At 45.1% G+C, this 21,943-nt stretch overlaps 1 protein-coding gene across 1 annotated transcript in view; it reads left to right on the top strand.

The window, feature by feature from the left end:
- The first annotated feature begins 3,095 nt into the window (after window positions 1–3,095).
- Window positions 3,096–21,943, top strand: part of DMAC2 (distal membrane arm assembly component 2) — a 38,373-nt gene continuing 19,525 nt past the window's right edge. Inside the window, exons 1-2 of the mRNA XM_089684275.1 lie at window positions 3,096–3,231; window positions 18,360–18,541. Of these exons, the coding sequence (XP_089540401.1) occupies window positions 3,199–3,231; window positions 18,360–18,541 (215 nt within the window). The 5' untranslated portion in view covers window positions 3,096–3,198. The remainder of the gene's footprint in view (window positions 3,232–18,359; window positions 18,542–21,943) is intronic.

The following is a 21,943-nucleotide window of genomic DNA, read 5'->3' as shown; positions in this document are numbered from 1 at the left end:
TGGCTCATGCTGCATACAGCCTATACTGCACTGACTGTGGATGCATCTGTTAGTAAAGGAAATAGGATGGGAGTCCAAAGCAGTGTGGTGGGGGTTACGTATTGGATATGGTGGTGGATGCTGTTGCTGGCTAAGTGGTGAGAGCCAAGCAGGGTAGGGTATGGTAGGGTCATAAGAACATAGGGGTGTGGTAGTATGCTACCAGAGAGTGGAGGTGAGATGCACAAGTAGGATGGTGAGAGTAGGGGGAAGGGTGCTGTACTGGCAGATCAGTGACAATAGGGAGTAGGGATGGGGAAACTCAGGTGACAGTGTCTGTGAGGAAGGGGGGAGTCCTGCCAGTACAGCTTCATGTCCTGCTTTATCCTGGTAGAGATTCTAAACCTTCCTCACTCTAGGACAGTGGTCTCCAACCTGCGTCCCGAGCCCAGATGTGGCCCTTTGTTGGTGTCGGTGGATGAAATATTGCTCCAAGGGCAGTCTAAAAACAAGCAAAGGGGCACAATTCCTCCCAATAACACCAAAGATGGGGCATTGTTTACTCCCACTGTTGTCGGGACTTTTTCTACTTCCAATGGCCACAGTTTGTAAACTGGACCTTTCTTTGAAAAGTCTGGAGACCCCTGCTCTAGGAGATTAATTTTGCTGCCCAAGGAGGGATATTTTCTCTAACTTCCTACTATGTCAGGTCATGGCTTTTTTTTTTCTCAGAGAATAGGTGCAGGTACTCCCCTTTTCTGAGTCCCCCTTGTCTCCACCCCATCCCCTCCTCCGAGCACTGTCCCTTGGTTGCACCTCCCAGTCTCGCCGTTTTTAGAGAATACAGAACCAAGTATCATTTTATGGTACTAAATAATTTGTATGGAATTTGTTAATGATTATTAACAATGCTGGGGTTTATTATTGCACTCAGTGATGTCAATGCTGGGGGTTATTATTTCCATCACTGACACCAATGCTGGGGACTATTATTTCTATCACTGACATTAATGCTGGGGGTTATTATTTCCATCACTGATCCTAGTGCTGGGGGTTATTATTCCTATCAGTGATACTAATACTGGGGACTATTATTCCTATCACTAATACTAGGGGCTATTATTGCACTCATTGACATCAATGCTGGGAGTTATTTCCATCACTGACACCAATGCTGGTGGTTATTTTTGCACTCACTGGCATCAATGCTGGGGTTATTATTTCCATCACTGACATCAGTGCTGGGAGCTACTATTTCCATCACTGCCACCAATGATGGTTATTACAGTAAGTCCCTGAGTTCCGTTCCTGGAGAATGTTTGTAAAGCGGATTCCTTCATAAGTCCGACAAAGTGAGTCATATACACCTTTGACACAAATATACAATGTAAAGCATAAAAAAACACAAATACTGTAAATAAACAATTTTTTACTTGAACAGTTACCTTAAAATGGTGGTATAGTACAGTACCACAACTGGCATATAGTGGAAGAGAGTTACTAACTGGAGGAGGGAGGGTAGGTGGGAGATGGTGGAGTTGAAGGATCATCAGCAATAGGAGACGGAGGGCAAGATGGAAGTTGGCCCATACCTGATGTTGACGGACCTGAAGGATCATCAGCAATAGGAGAGGGCGGGCAAGATGGAATTTGGCTCACACCTGATGTTGACGGAGCTGAAGGATGATCAGCAATAGGAGATGGCGAGCAAGATGGAATTTGACCCATACCTGATGTTGATGGAGCTGAAGGATCACCAACGATAGGAGAGGGAGCGCGACATATATGATTATATATATATTTTATTTTTTATGCACTATTTATGAGTAGGTGTATGTTGTTGCTGCACTATTAATTAATAATAATGATTAAGGTTATTAAATTGATTATTATATTATAATTAGGGAATATCACATTATAGCTCACAAGTATTTCCACTTTATTTGGTTGTACGATTCATGTTATAAGAACGAGCGATGTCTACCATCTTTTCGCCTTGATTCAATCTCTCAATTATTTTCACTTTTGTTTCCATGGTTATTGCTTTGTGCTTCCTAGCAGTCCCCTCCACATCACCACTGCTTTTCCTCTTGCTTACGGATATCCTGGGCTCTGTACAGTACACTATCGCACTGTACAGTAAGCACACATCAGCGCAGCTGTGACAATGTCCGGCAGACACATGAGCTACTTCTGACGCTTTGTTTGCATCTATGAATGTTCATAATGCGAGGTCTGTTCGTATCTGTGAAAGTTTGCAACTCAAATGTTTGTAAGTCGGGGACTTACTGTATTTCCATTGCTGCCACCAATGCTGGGGGTAATTATTTCCATCACGGACGCCAATGCTGTAGGAAATTATTTCCATCACGGATGCCAATGCTGGGGGTTATTTTTTCCATCACGGACGCCAATGCTGGGGGTAATTATTTTTGTCACAGACACCAATGGTGGGGGTAGTTATTTCCGTCACGGACGCCAGTGCTGGAGTTTATTATTTCCGTCACGGACGCCAGTGCTGGGGGTTATTATTTTCATCACGGACGCCAGTGCTGGGGGTTATTATTTTCGTCACGGACGCCAGTGCTGGGGGTTATTATTTCCGTCACGGACGCCAGTGCTGGGGGTTATTATTTCCGCCACGGACGCCAGTGCTGGGGGTTATTATTTCCGCCACGGACGCCAGTGCTGGGGGTTATTATTTCCGCCACGGCCGCCAGTGCTGGGGGTAATTATTTTCATCAGACGTCATTGCTGGGGGTATTTCCAACATGGACGCCAATACTGGGACTATATTTTATGTTGCATATCACCATGCACGCAGCAATGACAGTAATAATTCTAGCGCCAGACCTCCTCCGTGATGCCAAACTAATAACCTATAGGGGGTTTTTGAAGCGTTGCCTAGGGTACTGAAGTTACTCTGTGCAACCATGTCTTTTATATTTTACCAAAAAGTTGGGTAATTAGGGTAGGGTGTCTGCTATCAGATAACATGTAATAATTTATAAAATATATAAAATGATTTTTTACACGTGTTAAAAAAAAACTGCAAAAAAGGCTCCAGTCTTCAGCCAATGGTTGTATGTTACATTAAAGTTCATTTAAAAAAAAAAATTGGTGGAGTGGAGGTCACGTGCTTCCTGTCGACAGTGGAGCTCCAGTCTGCAGCCAGACCCCTGTTATCAGAGGACGGTCTCTGCGCCCTCTACTCATCACATGACCATAATCAACATGGCGGCGCCCAGGCTGGTAGGTGACTTTTAGAGCTGAGTGAGACGGGTGGAGCGGGGAAAGCTGGTGTGTGTTAGACGTCCCTCATACGTGTCGGGCTCCCGGTGAAGATCATTGATATGCGAGAGTATCATAATCTCAGTAACGGGAGGCCGGTTCTTTAGAATAGCTGTGCCCACTCACGTGTCTGTCTGTTCCGGTACCGTAGTGGTGAGAGGGAGGTGAGCTTATATTAGACGCAATACGGTGCTCCATGCTGAGTTGCCCCTACACTAGACTGGGGGAAGATGATCCAGGTGTACACAGGTGTCAGACAGTTCCCGACCAATCCGAGTGTGCGGCAGAGCGTGCATTCCTTCCCTGGTCATGTGGTTTTGGCCATTTGTATCCCATTCACTTCCTGTCCTGGGAACACCATAGGATGTGAGAGGAAACCTCTCCAAAGTGAGGGGGATCCTCAGCACCCTTCAAAGTCCACACTTGTAAAGTAGAACTAGAGGCAAAACATTTTTTTGTTTGTTTTTTGGATAGAGCAAGGAAGAGTTATAACCTTGTTTAGATTTTTTTTTCTCCATCTGTGTCCTATTGGGGAGATTTCCCTTCACTTCCTGTCCCATAGCCAAACAGGAAGTGAGAGGAAATCCCTGCAAATGAAGGGACTTCCTAGGGGACCCCCCCAGGTCACTAGAACTAGTGTCCGCATTGGAAGATTTCCTCTCTTGTCTGGGGACAACCCAACATTTGGAATTTTCTTTTGCTTTTACCTTCAATGATAATGGTAAGCGGGACAAATAGAGAGGGCGACACAGACAGCAGTAAAAACTGACAGGGACTCCAATCCCTCTCCACTCTATTCAAAACTAGAAAAAAAAAGTTTTGCCTTTAGTTATACTTTAAAGCGGAGCTCCACCCAAAAGGGGAAGTTCCGCTTTAAAGACTGGTCCCCGCTCCCCATTAAGGATTGGCACCTTTGGGGGGCAGGGAAGAGCGGGTACCAGAATTTGACAGGTTCCCGCTCCCACAATCGCCTAGGTGATCGGAAGTGGAAGGTGTCCTCCCTCCCCGTAGTCTTTAGGGACACGAGACAGGTCCCAGAAGACTACGGGCCCATTCAAGAAGCGCAGCGCTACTCGCACATGTGCAGTGGGTACCCGGCTGTGAAGCCGCAAGCTGTCACAGCCGGGTGCCCACACTGAAGATGCTGGTGAAACGGGCTGCGGGGGACACACCACGGGACCGAGGGGCAGGTAAGTGGCTGTTTTTTAAAGTCATCAGCTACAGATTTTGTAGCTGCTGACTTTTATTTTTCGCCAGGGTGAGTGGAACTCCACTTTAACCACTTGCCGAGCGTAGGCTTTCACTTGACGTCCTCAGCAGTGGTTATACCGGGATGATGCTACAGTCATCATCCTGGTATCAGAATGTTCAACCCGCTTTCCTGTTTATTCCAGAAGTGATTTGAGGGTCCGAACAGCCACTCGATCACTTATGTGGGCCCCTCCCCGCCGCTGCCACCTTTCACACGTTCTCTGGCACCAACTGCACAGAGAGCGAGGAGCTCGAGTCGTTCCTCCCCCCTCTGTGACCCCAGAAACGGGAAACAACGAGGATTTGATTACTTCCGGTTCTGTTTACCTGGCTGTTAGCAGACCAATCGGTGTCTGATTAGCTGCATTTGAGGCCAGAGGAAAGATCTGGGGTCTAGTAGACCCCAGATCTCTCCATAATAAGGACGTGTCACTGCCCATGTTGTCGCAAGGGATGTTGTTCATCCTTTGGGATAGCAAAAAAGTTAATAGAAAAAAAAATGATAGTGTAAAAATCTAATTTTAAATAAAATAAATAATAAAAAGTAAAGTGACCCCATCTGCCTGTGCTTATGTGCAAATGCAAACACAAGTCCCGCCCACATAAAGTGCTTTGAAAAAAGTATTCATACCCCTTGAAATTTTCCACATTTTGTCATGTTACAACCAGAACCGTAAATGTATTTTATTGGGATTTTATGTGATAGACCCAGGGGTCTCCAAACTTTCTAAACAAAGGGCCAGTTTACTGGCTTTCAGACATTAGGGGAACTGTGGCCATTGGGAGCAGAAATTATCCTGCGTCATTGGGAGTAAACAATACATACTCATGGGAGTAGCGCCCTATTCTTGGTGTAAGTTGGAGAAATAGTGTCCCATGTTCTATGTCAGTGGGGGGAATAGTGCCCCATGATTTATGTCAGTGGGGGGAATCGTGCCCCATGTTTCTTTTAGGTCAGAGGGGGGAATAGTGCCCCAAGTTTTATGTCAGAGGGGGGAATAGTGCCCCACGTTTTATGTCAGTGGGGGGAATAGTGCCCCATGGTTTATGTCAGTGGGGGGGAATAGTGCCCCAGGTTTTATGTCAGTGGGGGGAATAGTGCCCCATGTTTTATATCAGTGGGGGGAATAGTGCCCCATGGTTTATGTCAGTGGGGGGGAATAGTGCCCCAGGTTTTATGTCAGAGGGGGGAATAGTGCCCCATGGTTTATGTCAGTGGGGGGGAATAGTGCCCCATGTTTTATGTCAGTGGGGGGAATAGTGCCCCATGTTTTATGTCAGTGGGGGGAATAGTGCCCCATGTTTTATGTCAGTGGGGGGAATAGTGCCCCATGGTTTATTTCAGTGAGAGGAATAGTGACTTGTCAGTAGCTGGAATTATGCCCCCCTTGTTGGTGTCAGTGGGAGAAAAAGTGCCCCAAGGGCCGGATAAGGGCAAGCAAAGGGCCGCAGGTTGGAGACCACTGTGATAGACCAACACAAAGTGGCACATAATTGTGAAGTGGAAGGAAAATGATAAATGGTTTTCAACATTATTTACAAATAAATATCTGAAAAGTGTGACGTGTATTTTTGTATTCAGCCCCCTTTGCTCTGATACCCCTAACTAAAATGTAGTGGAACCAATTGCCTTCAGAAGTCACCTAATTAGTAAATAGAGTCCACCTGTGTGTAATGTAATCTCCGTATAAATACAGCTCCCGGGCTGAGCTTGCCCGGGCCCAGGACCAGTTCAGTGGACACGTCTGCTCCCCTCCCCTTCTTCTCCTGACCCGGAAGTGATGTGATGTTCTTCCCGGGTCCCCAGTAACAGCTCTGGCAGCGAAAGGAATAAAGGATAAGCCCGACACTACCCTTTCCTGAAGAGCACCTAGTTGGGGCTCATTACACTGCAAGGCTTCTTTCCTCCCTGCTAGTCCTTGGGGGCGGGGCTGGAGACAGGCAGGGAGGGGAGGAGGAGATAAACAGCGCAATGTTACAAAATATTAAACGTTTAAGTCGCCATAAAGCCCCTTTTGTTTTTAAAAGCCCCAGACATTCCTTAAAGCACCTATTTATTTATATTTAAATATGGTTTGGTTAAAATTATTATTTTTTTTTATCTGGACAAGTAGATTGTCATGAGGGACAAGTAGATTAAGTACTGATTTAGTCCCTGGACAAGTAGCTTTTTTTCAGAAATTTCCAGACCCCCAGGTTAACCGCTTCTCCACCACCCTATAGCAGAAATACTGCTGCAGGGCTGCACAAAATCACGTATATATACACGTGATTTTGCATTTCCAGGTAGGGGCAGGCGCGCGCCACCCTACCCGCACCGCCATTGGCGGCTGCAGATGTCGATCACGTGGTCCTGGCTGGATATTCCCCTCCGGTACCCGGCGATCGCTGAGAAACAGTGACAGAGGGGAGACCTCCCCACAGGTCTCTTCCCTACCAGCAGTAACGTGCTGCTGTGTATTTCTCTGCACAGCAGCATGTTTCCCTAGTAAAGTACATACAGTAAAACAGCACACAGTTAACCCTTTGATCGTCCCAGATGTTAACCCCTTCCTGTCCAGTGTCATTAGTACAGTGTTAGTGCTTTTTATTAACACTGATCACTGTGTTATTGTCATTGGGATGTCAGTGGCAGTTATTCAACACTCCCCCCCCCCCCCAGTGTCAGAATGCCCCCTGCAGTCCCGCTATAAGTCACTGATCGCTGACAGTAGTATAAAAAAAAATTAAAATTCCAGTATATATATCGCCATTTGTAGACAATATAACTTTCATGTAATCCAATTAATTTACATGTATTGGGATTTATTTAGCAAAGACATGGAGCAGAATACATTTTGGTCTAAATTTATGACAAAATTAGATTTTTTTAAAACATTTTTTACTGGATATGTTTTATAGCACAAAGCCAAAAATATAATTTTTTTCTTTTTTTCAAAATTGCCGTTTTTTGTTGTTGTTGTTTATAGCACAAAAAATAAAAAACGCATAAGGGATCATATACCACCGAAAAAAAGCTCTATTTGTGGGAAGACAAGGACATAAATTTCATTTATCTACAGTGTTGCATGACCACGCAATTATCAATTAAAGTAACTCAGTACCGTATTGCAAAAAATGGCCTGGACAGGAAGGGAGGTAAATCCTCTGGAGGGCAAGTGGTTAAAGTGGAACCAGAATCCTCCAAAACTCTCCTTCAACAATGCCACATCCATGAGCTCTGCCGCTGTCATCTTCTTAGCTTTTTTGGCCATCTTGTAATACATATGCAGCACAGTGTACATTTTTAACCACGTCTATCAGGGCAGTCTGACATTTCTCCCTAATCAACATTTATTTTTTTTGCTCATTTTACTTAGAACTCCTAAATGTTATACATTTTAAAGCAGATACCCTGGAGAATAAAATGGTTGGTGTTGCAATTTTTAATGTCACACAATATTTGCAAAGATTTTTAGGGAAAAAATATTAAATGAATTTTAGTGTACCCAAACACAATATATTACCCAATTATTGGTAATATATAAAAGATGATGTTGCTCTGAGTAAATAGATACCAAACATGTAAAGATGTAAAATTGTGCATGCCTGTGGAATTTACAATACCTAAAATTGTCCATAGATGACACTTTAAAAGCCTTTATGGGTTATTAAGAGTTACGCAGGAGGTTTGGTGCTTGAATTATTGCTCTCGCTCTGCCGCTTGTGGCTATACCTCGCATGTGTGGTGCAATCACCATTTACATATGTGTGCGGGATCTACGTGTGTGTTTGTGTGTGAGCATGGAGGGCTGGGGGGCACTTTTTTTTTGTATTTTTTATTTAAAATTTTTTTTTTTTACACTTTTTTTTTCTTCATTCAAGTTTATTTGAATAATTCCCTTTATGAAAAACATCCTTTGTGATAGCTTGGGGCAGTGACAGGTCCACTTTAAGGTCTTTATCTATTAGATCCCTCATCCCTCCTTGGCCCTCCAAGGCAGCCAACCAAACCAAAATCGGTTTGAGCGGCTGTTTCCTTGGCCGGTACCAACCAGGTAAACACTAAACTCAAACTGGAAGTGATGAAATCCTCATGACTTCCAGCTTCAGTTGTCCCAGAAAAGAAGGAGGGACAGATGTTCCTCCCTCTCTTCTGTGGTCAGCTGGCTTTCTCTTCTAAGCCAGAATGACACTTGCCCTCTGATTCTGTGCCTGTGCAGATGTGCCACAGGGCTTTGGGTCCTAGATATGATGTAGGAAAGACACCACTCCAGGTAAATCTGGACAGTCAGTCCCTCAAGCAATGGATTCTGACAAGTGCTAGCTAGATATGATGTAGGAAAGACACCACTCCAGGTAAATCTGGACAGTCAATCCCTCAAGCAATGGATTCTGACAGGTGCTAGCTAGATATGATGTAGGAAAGACACCACTCCAGGTAAATCTGGACAGTCAATCCCTCAAGCAATGAATTCTGACAGGTGCTAGCTAGATATGATGTAGGAAAGACACCACTCCAGGTAAATCTGGACAGTCAATCCCTCAAGCAATGGATTCTGACAGGTGCTAGCTAGATATGATGTAGGAAAGACACCACTCCAGGTAAATCTGGACAGTCAATCCCTCAAGCAATGAATTCTGACAGGTGCTAGCTAGATATGATGTAGGAAAGACACCACTCCAGGTAAATCTGGACAGTCAATCCCTCAAGCAATGGATTCTGACAGGTGCTAGCCCGGCTCAGGATGAATTGTTGTTATCAAGCATTTGAATGCATTTGTGATCTAGCATTTCACTGTGTGAGGCATGTCAACATTCCTGTGGACTTGTGCTGTTATCCTATCAGCTTTGCAATAAAGAACATTATTGGCATCCTGAGCCGGGCTAGCACCTGTCAGGAGCCATTGCTTGAGGGATTGACTTGCGCTGTTATCCTGTCATCTTTGCAATACAGAACATAATTGGCCAAAGTTCGGCCATCTTTTTCACTTTTGGTCCTAGCAGAGCTCGGCAACATATCTGTGCATACATGGGCTTTCCATGCAGACCCAGCTAGTATAGAAATTGCAACGCTTTGCATATCTGCGCATACCTGAAAAAACCCCATGTGTGCACACTTGCCGCGACCTGAAGGCCAGGCAGAGCCCCTGCAGCATATATGGACGTGTGCCCAGCTAAAGGTTGAGATTATTTATAATGTTAAAATGTACTAACAATAGCTGAACAATATTGGAGATGGACATAAAACTAATATATAACGCCATCACAAAAGCTTTGTGAATTACATTTTTGGAACACAGTATGCTGTAGTTTTTTTTTTTGCTTTTTGTTCTGAAATCTAATGCCACATAGGTGTAAACGTCTCGATGTTTGGGAAAGTCCTCCATGTAGACGTATCAAATAGAATATTAATGGAACAAAGCGAAACAAAAACGAGAAGTGCACAAACCTTGCGCATTACCTCAGTAAACAAAAATTTATTAATAAGAAAGGTGCTCACAAACAGCGAATAAAATCAGGCATGTAAGTCCTCACAGGGACTTCAAAGATAAGGAGCCAGCGCGAGTCCCATCGTGGGGGTAGACACTCAGTTCAGCTGACGCGTTTCGAAGGCCAAACCTTCTTCATCAGAGCTGACTGGACTGGGAGTGATTTATGTCCCAGGACTGAAATATTGACCCTCCCCTCTGGGTTGGGCAGTCACAGGCTGGGAGGAGGGGCCAAGGTGTCAACAAAGTGTAATATCTAATTGTCAAACCATCAAAACACAGATAAAACATGATAAAAAATATATGTATATATATATAATATATATACACATATATAAATAAATATAATTTAAAACAATGATAATAATATTAATGATGGTGATAAACATGCAAGAGAAAGAAAGGATAATAAATAAATAAGAAATAATAATAAATAATTATATATAGTTATATACAAACAGTAGTTAGTGTTTAGGATAAAGATCTAAAATTTTAATAATAAAAAAATATATATATTAAAAAAAAATAAATAATAATATATTTTTTTTTATTATTACAATTTTTAGATCTTTATCCTAAACACTAACTACTGTTTGTATATAACTATATATAATTATTTATTATTATTTCTTATTTATTTATTATGCTTTCTTTCTCTTGCATGTTTATCACCATCATTAATATTATTATCATTGTTTTAAATTATATTTATTTATATATGTGTATATATATTCTATATATATACATATATTTTTTATCATGTTTTATCTGTGTTTTGATGGTTTGACAATTAGATATTACACTTTGACACCTTGGCCCCTCCTCCCAGCCTGTGACTGCCCAACCCAGAGGGGAGGGTCAATATTTCAGTCCTGGGACATAAATCACTCCCAGTCCAGTCAGCTCTGATGAAGAAGGTTTGGCCTTCGAAACGCGTCAGCTGAACTGAGTGTCTACCCCCACGATGGGACTCGCGCTGGCTCCTTATCTTTGAAGTCCCTGTGAGGACTTACATGCCTGAGTTTATTCGCTGTTTGCGAGTACCTTTCTTATTAATACATTTTTGTTTACTGAGGTAATGCGCAAGGTTTGTGCGCTTCTCGTTTTTGTTTCGCTTTGTAGTGTTGGTCGGGCTTCCCCAGCCTTGTTTGGAGCTGCACAACCTTTGATGCACTGGTGGTCGCTTTTTTCCAGTTCTGGTTCCATCTATATGCCACCCGCTTGGGTCCTAGAGCGCAGAAGAAATCGTGTTTAGAATATTAATGGAGCCTGACTTATCCACTCCAAGCAACGCGAGGTGTGATGCCACTTAGAAAACTGATACGGCAGACATTGCAGACACAGGCCTTCTGTCCCAGTGCATCTTGTTCTCCTTGTAGAAATGTTTAATTATACAGGATTTATAGAACAACTCTTTACAATATAAAGCAGTGGTGGTCAACATGAAAATTATAGAGGGCTACACAATAGCAGTAGACCTTTGTGCAATGAGATGCATTGCATCTATCTAGGTAACCCATTCAAAATGAGTAGGCTGTAATGCATCTCAACTCCCTAAAATGTCAGTCCCGCTGCTTTTTTTGCAGCTTATTGCAATGCACTATAAAGAGAGAGTTGGAGTAAAATAAGCCCCATTGTTAGCGGCCACTATCAAATCCCACAGTGTTCTTGTCAGTGGATGCAATAATAACTCCCAGCTCTGGTGTCAGTGACAACAATAATAACCCAAGCATTGGTATTATTCTTGTCAGTATTAAGTGGTAGAGAGTTGATGAATGAGTTCTAAAAGGAAATTGGTTTTATGCTAATCTGGTGGGATCCTCCACATCCCCACAGCTGTAGTCATTGTGTCCAACTACCTAGTAGCTGGTGTCCCTCTTTGCCCGGTTCTTTTGATCTTCCCAAACATTATTTCCTTCTCCAGTGGTCTTCCTCTCTTCTGGCAGTGTGACCAAATTAGGACATTTGCAACTTCATAATTTGGGCTTCCAGTGACAGCTGGTTTGATCTATTACAAAAATCGATCTATTAGTTTTATGCGCTGTCCACGGCACACATAAAATCCCTCTACAGTACCAAAGTTCAAATGAGACAATCTTCTGTTTATCCTGTTTTTGTAGTGTCCAGCTTTCACAACCGTAATTGACAACTGAGAAAAATCCCCAGCATTGGTGTCAATGGATGCAATAATACCACCCACCAATGGTCTTAGTGTGGGCAATAACAATCCCAGCTTTGGAGTCAGTGGACACCATGGTATCCTCCAGCATTGGTGTCAGTGGATGTAGTGTTACTGCCAAGCAGTGGCCTTAGTGTGGGCAATAATAATCCCCAGCATTGGTGTCAGTGGACACAATAACAACCCCTGGTGTTTGTGTTAATGGACGCAAAAATATTATTATTATTATACAGGATTTATATAGCGCCAACAGTTTGCTCAGCGCTTTACAATATAACAGGAGACAATACAGCAACAATACAGTTCAATACAAGAGGGATAGGAGGGCCCTGCTCCTCGGAGCTTACAATCTAGGAGGGATCCCGCAGCGTTGGTGCCAGTGAACACAATTATACTGCCCTGCATTTGTGTTTGTGTGGGCAGTAACAACCCCTAGCATTGATGTAACTGGACGCAATAATAATTCACAGGATTGGTGTCAGTGGAGGCAATGATAACTCCCAGCATTCAGACACCGCATTAGTAAACCCCACATTGGTGCTCTGTCACAGTGCTATTTAACACCTACCTGACTGGTAGATGGTGGCAGTAAATTTTAACTGCATCCTTCCCTTTCCACCATTGGCAATAATTTCTTACCTGATTACATGCTTCTGCATTGCGTGCTCTCTCTCCTCTCTTTCTCTCTCTTTCTCTCTCTTCTACTCTGTACTCTCTCTCCCCCCCCCTCTCCCTCTCTCCCTCTCTCTCTCTCCCTCCCCTCTCCCTCTCCCTCCCCTCTCCCTTCCCTCTCTCTCCCCTCTCTTCCCCCTCCCCTCTCTCTCCCCCTCTCTCTCCCCCCTCCTCTCCCTCCCCCCTCCTCTCCCTCCCCTCCCTCCTCTCCCCTCCCTCCTCTCTCTCCCCCTCCCCTCTCTCTCCCCCTCTCTCTCCTCTCTCTCCCCCCCTCCTCTCCCTCCCCTCCCTCCTCTCTCTCCCCCCTCCCTCCTCTCTCTCCCCCCTCTCCCCCCTCCCTCCTCTCTCTCCCCCCTCTCCCCTCTCTCTCCCCCCTCTCCCCCCCTCTCCCCCCTCTCCCCCCCCCTCTCTCCCCTCTCTCTCCCCCTTTCTCCCCTCTTGTTCTCTCTCTCCCTCCCTCTTTCCCTCTCCCTCCCTCTCTCCAAGGCCGGGGAATCTCTCCTCCCTCTCTCTCCCCCTCTCGCTCTCTCCCTCCCTCCCTCTCTCCAAGGCCGGGACTCATAGTACAGACTATTTCAGGAGATAGATGCATTTACCCAGAGGAAAGCAGAGGAGTCTCTCCCCTCCCTCTCCCCTCTCTCCCCTCCCTCTCCCCTCTCTCCCCTCCCTCTCCCCTCCCTCTCCCCTCCCTCTCCCCTCTCTCTCCTCCCTCTCCCCTCTCTCTCCCCCCTCCCCCCTCTCTCTCCCGCCTCCCCCCTCTCTCTCCCCCCTCCCCCCTCTCTCTCCCGCCTCCCCCCTCTCTCTCCCCCCTCCCCCCTCTCTCTCCCGCCTCCCCCCTCTCTCTCCCCCCTCTCTCCCCCCTCTCTCCTCCCTCTCTCCTCCCTCTCCCCCCTCTCTCCTCCCTCTCCCCCCTCTCCCTCCCTCTCCCCCCTCTCTCCTCCCTCTCCCCCCTCTCTCCTCCCTCTCCCCTCTCTCTCCTCTCCCCCCCTCTCGTTCTCTCCCTCTCTCCAAGGCTGGGACTCACAGTACAGACTATTTCAGTGCTGTAATACAGAGAGCATTTGTTCCCTGGCAGCCCACTGCCACTCTGGTGCCCAACGGGTGGCAAGCCCAGTTCAACATTTGATGGGCTACACACAGAGAGCAGTCTGGCTGTGTCTCGGACACCAAGGATTTAAAGGGAGACAGTAAAGTTACATTTCAATTCAGTACAAGAGGGTTCAGAGGGCTTTGCTTGTTAGAGCTTACAATCTAAAAGGGAGGGGCAATTGATATAAAGGTAATAGTTTTGGGGGATGAGTTGATAGAGAAATTAAAAGTACAGTTTTTAGGTGGAGGCAGGATTGGCTTCCCTAAAGAAATGAGTTTTCAGGTATCACCTAAAGACAAGCAGTGTACGAGATAGCCACATGGATTGAGGTAGAGTGTTTCAGAGGATGGGAGGGAGAGGGGGGGTTCCAGAGAAGTCCTGGAGGTGAGTATCTACACATGAGCTGAAGGGTCATTCCACACAATTGATATTTTAGGTACAGGTGGGACCTGGCGGGCCAAGTGAGTTCTGTATTTTGTCTTAGGTATTGCAAATAGCAAGATATCTCTGACGGGTTCTGTCCACTTGTAAGTGTGCCTGTCCTGCCAAGCTTTATATGTTGTTCCAGCTCTACCTGTTACAAATTTTTATAATGTAAAGCCTGGTACACACATTCAGTTTTTTTTTTTGTTCCACCCAGTGAGCTGAATTAAAAATATCTGAGAGCTGTTGCTGCAGCGATCTCCACACTTTGCCTTTTTATTCTGACAAACGCACTAATCAACGCTAACAGCCATTGGCGTCCCTTCACTGGCTTCTGTTGGAGGGACAGCTGTACACAGGGTCCAAATGTCGGCTGGTTATTGCTGAACAGGCCAATATTCGGAGTGTGTGTGCCCTGCTTAACCTGTTGGCAACAGGCGCTTGCATATACAATATATGTCCACTACTTACTGTGCTGAGAGCGTGCTCTCAGCATGGTAGCCAGTGGTGATCAGTAAGCTCTTGATACATACTTGCGATTGGGAGAATTCCAATCATGTGACCACTGTGACAGCCAGTCATAGTGGTCACATGACCCAAAGGCCGACCTCTGACTCTGGTCTTTTAGAATCCTTAAAGAGCTGGGAGGCGTTTGGCGCCAAGGGGTTAAAGGGGAGCTCCAGTCAATTTTGTGCTTATTAAAAGTCAACAGCAGCAAAAACTGTAGCTGCTAACTTTTATTAAACAGACACTTACCTGTCCTAGGATCCAGCGATGTGCTTACCCAAGCCATTCCTTCCCTCGGTCTTCTGTTCCTGGCACCAGCATCTTAACAGTGTCACTGGTTGTGATAGCTTGCAGCTTCACAGCCGGGTGCCCGCTGTGCATTATGAATGGTCCCACAGTTTTCAGGGACCTGTCACGTGTCCTGGTAGACTGCGTGGAAGGAGGGGGAGAGCATAATTTCCGCTTGGATGCCTAAACAATCTGGGCAGAAACTTGTCAAAAAAAAACTGCCCCCCCCCCAAAAAAAAGCCAAAGTGCCATTTGTTGAAGAGAAGGGGGGAAGGAGGCCTTAAAGCGGAATTCTCCTTTTTGGGTGGGGCTTCGCTTTAAGATAAATTAAAAAATCCAGCAGAGAGTGTGGGAACCCCCCCCATCTCCTATAATAGCTATGGCAAGCATACAGTCCCACCATCTCAATCACAAGGATTCCACCAACAGAGTCCCAGGAAAAAAAAAAAGTCTGTTAAACTCTTCAGCCTTTATGAAAAAGTGAAGTTCAGTTTTAGGTGGAGCCTTTGAAGCTAAGCTCTAGTAAAAAAGAATAAACCACGAACACTTAAAGCAACCTTGTCAAATTTGAAATAAAATTTACATGAAAGGTCCCTGCATTAGAGGTCGTGTTATACGCGCCCCCCAACCCTTATGTAACTGCTGAGTCCAGAAGGGATGTAGGGTTGGAGGATGGAACCGCAGTGTGCGGCAGGACAGGCGGACAGGCAGACATCCGACACTAGAATTTTCAAATACTGAACAGTCTGAGGGCTGGTTTACACCTGTACATTGTGGCAACACACACTAAAATGCATATTTGCATGTTACCACAACACATGGCAGCAATCCTGTTCAATATGTTGTCCATTTATTGTGAATGACACCCAATGCCTTGTACAGGAGAGCACAATGCACTACAAAGCATATACCTTGAATTGTAGTGCGCTACGTTGTTAGAAAAGGGTCATGCATGTTTTGCATCCATTGTGGTGTGTGGATAACCCATTTATAATGAACAGCCTGCCTTCACATAACGCATGCTAACATGTGCATTAACACACTCTGTTAGGTGTGAATGTACCCTCAGGAAGGCTGCATCAATGTAACAAAGAGAAGGGTAGGAGACATGGGCCGCCAAAGAGAGAAGTATTAAAGCTCTTCTTTTGCAGGGACCTTTGAACTCTATTTTCTTTTAACCTGACTGGATCGCTTTAAAGTCAGTTATATAGTTTATTCTTCAGCAGTAAAAACTGAACAGTATTTAACTGCTTAAAGAAAAAATATATATAACAGCGCAAAACCCAGAACTCCTATCCATAAATTAAACATCAATAATGTAAATAATAGAAGTGTCCACAAAATGATAGTGTCATAAATAAATAAATTAATATAAATAAAACGTCCTTCTTCCCAAAGGTGTATAATGAACAAATAAATCTTCTCCCAAAGAAAATGTGCTTCCACCATCCACCAGTGAAAAATCAACATCAACCGCACTCACCAGATAATGGTGAGTAATGCGCCTTTTAGGATTTTAGGAATCCTATACCCCCTCTAAATTCTCCAGAGCTCTTAATCCACCTTTGGGAGAAGATTTATTTGTTCATTATACACCTTTGGGAAGGACGTTTCATTTATATTTATTTATTTATGACACTATCATTTTGTGGACACTTATATTATTTACATTATTGATTTTGTTTAATGTCAATTTATGGATAAGAGTTCTGGGTTTTGCACTGTAATATATATTTTTTCTTTATTAATTGGTGTTTTGCACTGTTGCACAGCGGCATATCGTTACATTAATTTTTTTTAGATTCAATTTCTTTGTGCGCTGCGGTTTGCGGTTTAAGTATTTAATTGCTTGCTTACTTCCCTAGCCCTTTAAATAAATATTCGTAAAGGCCTTGTACACTTTCAAATGTTTTTGTAGTTTTAGCTAGGTATTAATGTAGTTATATTCCCTGTGTAGTTTGTTTGCCTTGTCTTGTAATGATGAGCTCACATGTTATAGCTTCAGTTTGCAGCGTCATGGCCAATCGATTCCCCTATGTCCATGTATTCATTCACTTAGCTTATCCCTATTCACTAAACGGACGGGCAACTTCCTGCTCTGAGTCACAGTCCATGCCTCACCATCACATGTGTGGGAGGGCTAATGTGATAAAAGACTGCAAGGTGAGCCCTCTATTAATTGCTCTGCCTGCTTGTGTGTGAAATAATTATTATTAATTGTGGGATGTGTAGTTTCTACACAGGAAGTGTCAATTCTTAAACTACAGAGAGAGGTCACTTATTACCTGTGCAATGCCATATGGCATGTCTTATGTTTGAACACAATTTACATGATTATAGCGTGTACATACGGGCCAACAAATGACACCATGAAACTACGTGATCAAAGTATATCTTATGCAGGTCAGAGGTATTGGGAGTGGGGGGAGAGTTCCACAGCGATGGAAAAGTGATGAGGCGACTGTAAAGCCGACTGGATCACTCACTTTTACAAGAAAGCCAATCACTGGCTCCAAAGAACAAGACCAGGATCCATGGCTACAGCTGCAGCCATGATCCTGATATAACCGCTTGCCGGTTTCTTGTTTGCATTCTACTTGGGACCGGATGCCTGTACTCCAGTGGTCAGGCTTCAAGCTGCTGTTGCTACCCCCCATCATCAGAAGGAGCCACCAATCCTGCTAAGATATATATTTTATTTATTTTTAAAAAAAAGCTATTTATAATGTGTGTGTTTAATAATTTAATAACTACACAGATGTTTTGCCTTGAATTTCTATTTTAACCCTTTTGCCGCCAGGTCCGTATGTCGTACAGACCTGACAGCAGGGGGTTTTATACATAATCTGGAGGCTGCAGCCATTGGAATTGTGTGTAATACTGACAGGCAGACTTTGTGTTCCCTATGTGATGGAAAAAAAAAAGTTAAGTAAAAATTTTTTTTCCCTTTATTGCAAAAAAATAAAGTTACACCCCAGCACATAACATCCCCCCCAAAATTTTTTTTAGGACCCCCCCCTTACATATATGCATGTACGAACATAAACGCATACATTGGGGCGCCTATGTGTCAAAACGTCAATTGCGATACACATGTTACATATCACCACACATGCTGGAGTGAGAGCAGCGAAAGGGCTAAACTAAATGAATTGTTGAGGTGAGGGTTCACATATACTTTAATGCTTCTTTTCATATTCTATACCAGCTCAAGACGCTCAGTCTTCGTCCCTTCTGTGGATATGTCTTTGCTCGTCACAGCTCTTCGTCCTTAGTCCCAGACACTAAGCAGAAGGTCATGGATTTTTTGAGAAGATATGTCGCTGATATGGATCACTTTATGCAGTGGAAGCATGACTGGAAACAGTGGGTAATTGAACTGAAAAATGAGTGAGTATCCCAGCTTGTTTGGCCCATAGCTTCAAGATTCCTCAGGACTTAAAGTGATATTAAAGGTTCTTTTTTTTTTGTAAAATAAAAATTGTCTATACTGACCTGCTCTGTGCAGTGGTTTTCGGGTGCCCCTACAGCAAGCAGCTTGGTATGGGGGCAATGAAGCAGGCAGGCTGTTCTCAAGCTGCTGCTCTGTGTGTCCATTCACGCACAGAGCCGCTGCTTGGATCTGCTCCCTCTCTCTCCTCATTGGCTGACTGGCTGTGATTGACAGCAGCGGGAGCCAGTGGCTCCCACTTGCTGTCTCAGCCAATGAGGAGGCAGAGACCCGGGACAGCCGAGGCTGTTGTGCACATTGATGGATCGCGATGTGGCTCAGGTTTGTATTGAGGGGCTGGGGGCACTGCTGCACACAGGAGGTTTTTTTACCTTCATGCATAGAATGCATGAAGGTAACAAAACCTTGAGCCTTTACAACCACTTTAACTGTGCTTCCTAGCAATGGCGGCCTATTTAAAACCCAACTATTACTATCTGGCACATGTAAGCCATTTTTCCTACTTTCTGAGATGTCATGTGATGTCACATGTCTGAGATTTTTACTGCCCGTCTCCATACATTCTGGTTTTGCAGATTCCTGCCCCCCATCCACTTTCTAACCCCACTTCCTCCTCTCTCTCAAATAAAACCTTTGCTTCACGGGTTTGGCCCGTTGCTGTGGCAGAAAGAGAAAATGGGAACAGAAGTAGTGTCTGCTGGGACTTCCCCAGAACTGGTGACTTTTTTTCTTTTAACAGCAGCCTCAAGGAGAACTAGTGAATAATGTCAGCTTGTACATATTTTTTACTAAAAAACTTTTAAGGAAAAAGTTATTTGTTTCACGTCTTGCTTTGCTGACGACTGTATTCAGGGATCTGCAGAACCCGCAGATGCCTGAAAACGGTGGCACTGCTGAAGAGTGACTGCATCTGCTAGGATGCAGCTGCTGATCCAGGTAGAAGAAACACCACTGCAGGTGGTGCGACAGGAACCTTTCCAACACCCACAGAGGTGCACGCCCGGCTCGCCTCTGGAGACAATAGGAAATCAGAAAAAAATTGGCTACACACTTTGCTAAAACGTGTGGATTTATTGAAGCCATGGTTATGAATAAGCTCTACGGAGCTTGATACGCATGAACTTTTTTCCATGCTATCATATCGCCTGTGTGCTCATGTTGTAATATTGATCTTTACACTATGCTTCAATAAATCCACACGTTTTAGTGGAGATGTTCTATTGGATTTAGGTCTGGAGACTGGCTAGGCCACTCCAGAACCTTGATATGCTTCTTACGGAGCCACTCCTTGGTTATCCTGGCTGTGTGCTTCGGGTCGTTGTCATGTTGGAAGACCCAGCCACGACCCATCTTCAATGCTCTGACTGGGGGAAGGAGGTTGTTGCTCAAAATCTTACAATAAATGGCCCCATTCATCCTCTCCTTAATACAGTGCAGTTGGCCTGTCCCCTTCGCAGAAAAGCACCCCCAAAGCATGATGTTACCACCCCCATGCTTCACAGTAGGGATGGTGTTCTTGGGATGCAACTCATCCTTCTTTTTCCTCCAAACACCACGAGTGAAGTTTAGACCAAAAAGTTCTACTTTGGTCTCATCTGACCACATGACTTTCTCCCATGCCTCCTCTGGATCATCCAGATGGTCATTGGCAAACTTCAGACGGGCCTGGTTATGTGATGACTTGAGCAGGGGAACCTTCCGTGCAATGCATGATTTGAAACCATGACGGCGTAGTGTTCTACCGACAGTGACCTTTGAAACTGTGGTCCCAGCTCTCTTCATGTCATTGACCAGCTCCTCCCTTGTAGTTTTGGGCTGATTCCTCACCCTTCTTATCATCGGTGATACCCCACGAGGTGAGATCTTGCATGGAGCCCCAGTCCGAGGGAGACTGACAGGCGTCTTTAGCCTCTTCCATTTTCTAACAATTGCTCCAGCAGTTGATCTATTTTCACCAAGCTGCTTGGCAATTGCCGCGTAGCCCTTTCCAGCCTTGTGGAGGTCCACAATTTTGTCTCTGGTGTCTTTTGACAGCTCTTTGGTCTTGCCCATGGTAGTAGTTGGCGTCTGACTGACTGTGCAGTGGACAGGTGTCTTTAAAGAGCTCAGACAGGTGCTACTAAGTTAGATTAATGACTGGAGTAGAGGTGGACTTTTTAAAGGCACAGTAACAGGTCTTTGAACACCTGAGAAACAGCAAGAATTCTGGCTCTCAAATACTTATGTTCAGCAGTGCAAGGCAAATAAATTCTTTAAAAATCATACAATGTGATTTCCTGAATTTTTTTTTAAATTCTGTCTCTCAGAGTGGGAATGCACCTACAATGTGAATTTCAGACCCCTCCATGATTTCTAAGTGGGAGAACTTGCAAAATCACAGGGTGTTCAAATACTTCTGTTCCTCAATGTATACTGCCAGACATAGCGGTTTTAATGAGCTTCTAGACCAGCGGTTCTCAACCTGGGGGTCGCGACCCCTTTGGGGGTCGAACGACACTTTCCCAGGGGTCGCCTAAGACCATCGGAAAACACATATTTCCAATGGCCTTAGGAACCGAGACACCGCTCCTCTATCCGTCTCCAGGTGTGGGCGGGATGACATGCCGTCCCTGTCATCTGGACACACCCCCGGGATCAATCCTCGTCGGTGATTGGCCGCCGGAACTGTAGCTCAGGAGAGGCACACAGGCAGCCAATCACCGGCGAGGAGGTGGAGCTTGGAAAGGAGGAGCCGAGCGGCACCGCGAAGATCGAGCGAGTGAAGAGGAGAAGAGCGGCCGGAGAAGGAAGACAACTGACCGGTAAGTGTCTGTACCATGGAAGAGGGAGGGAGCGAGCGAGCCCAGGCTGGAGCAGGGGTCAGCAAGGTAAGTATCATTGGTGTCAGTGGGAGGAATGGTGCCCCATCATTGGTGTCACTAATACCAACGATTGGGCACTATTCCTCCCCCCACTGAGACCAACGATGGGGCACTATTCCTCCCCCCACTGAGACCAACGATGGGGCACTATTCCTCCCCCCACTGAGACCAACGATGGGGCACTATTCCTCCCCCCACTGAGACCAACGATGGGGCACTATTCCTCCCCCCACTGAGACCAACGATGGGGCACTATTCCTCCCCCCACTGAGACCAACGATGGGGCACTATTCCTCCCCCCACTGAGACCAACGATGGGGCACTATTCCTCCCCCCACTGAGACCAACGATGGGGCACTATTCCTCCCCCCACTGAGACCAACGATGGGGCACTATTCCTCCCCCCACTGAGACCAACGATGGGGCACTATTCCTCCCCCCACTGAGACCAACGATGGGGCACTATTCCTCCCCCCACTG

This window comes from Staurois parvus, unplaced genomic scaffold (genome assembly GCF_062004578.1).
Source record: "Staurois parvus isolate SC_StPar_1 unplaced genomic scaffold, SC_StPar_1.0 ptg000340l, whole genome shotgun sequence".
In the NCBI taxonomy this organism is placed as follows: domain Eukaryota; kingdom Metazoa; phylum Chordata; class Amphibia; order Anura; family Ranidae; genus Staurois; species Staurois parvus.
The sequence above is the reverse complement of the archived record's forward strand: the minus strand, read 5'-3'. Positions and strand labels throughout refer to the sequence as shown.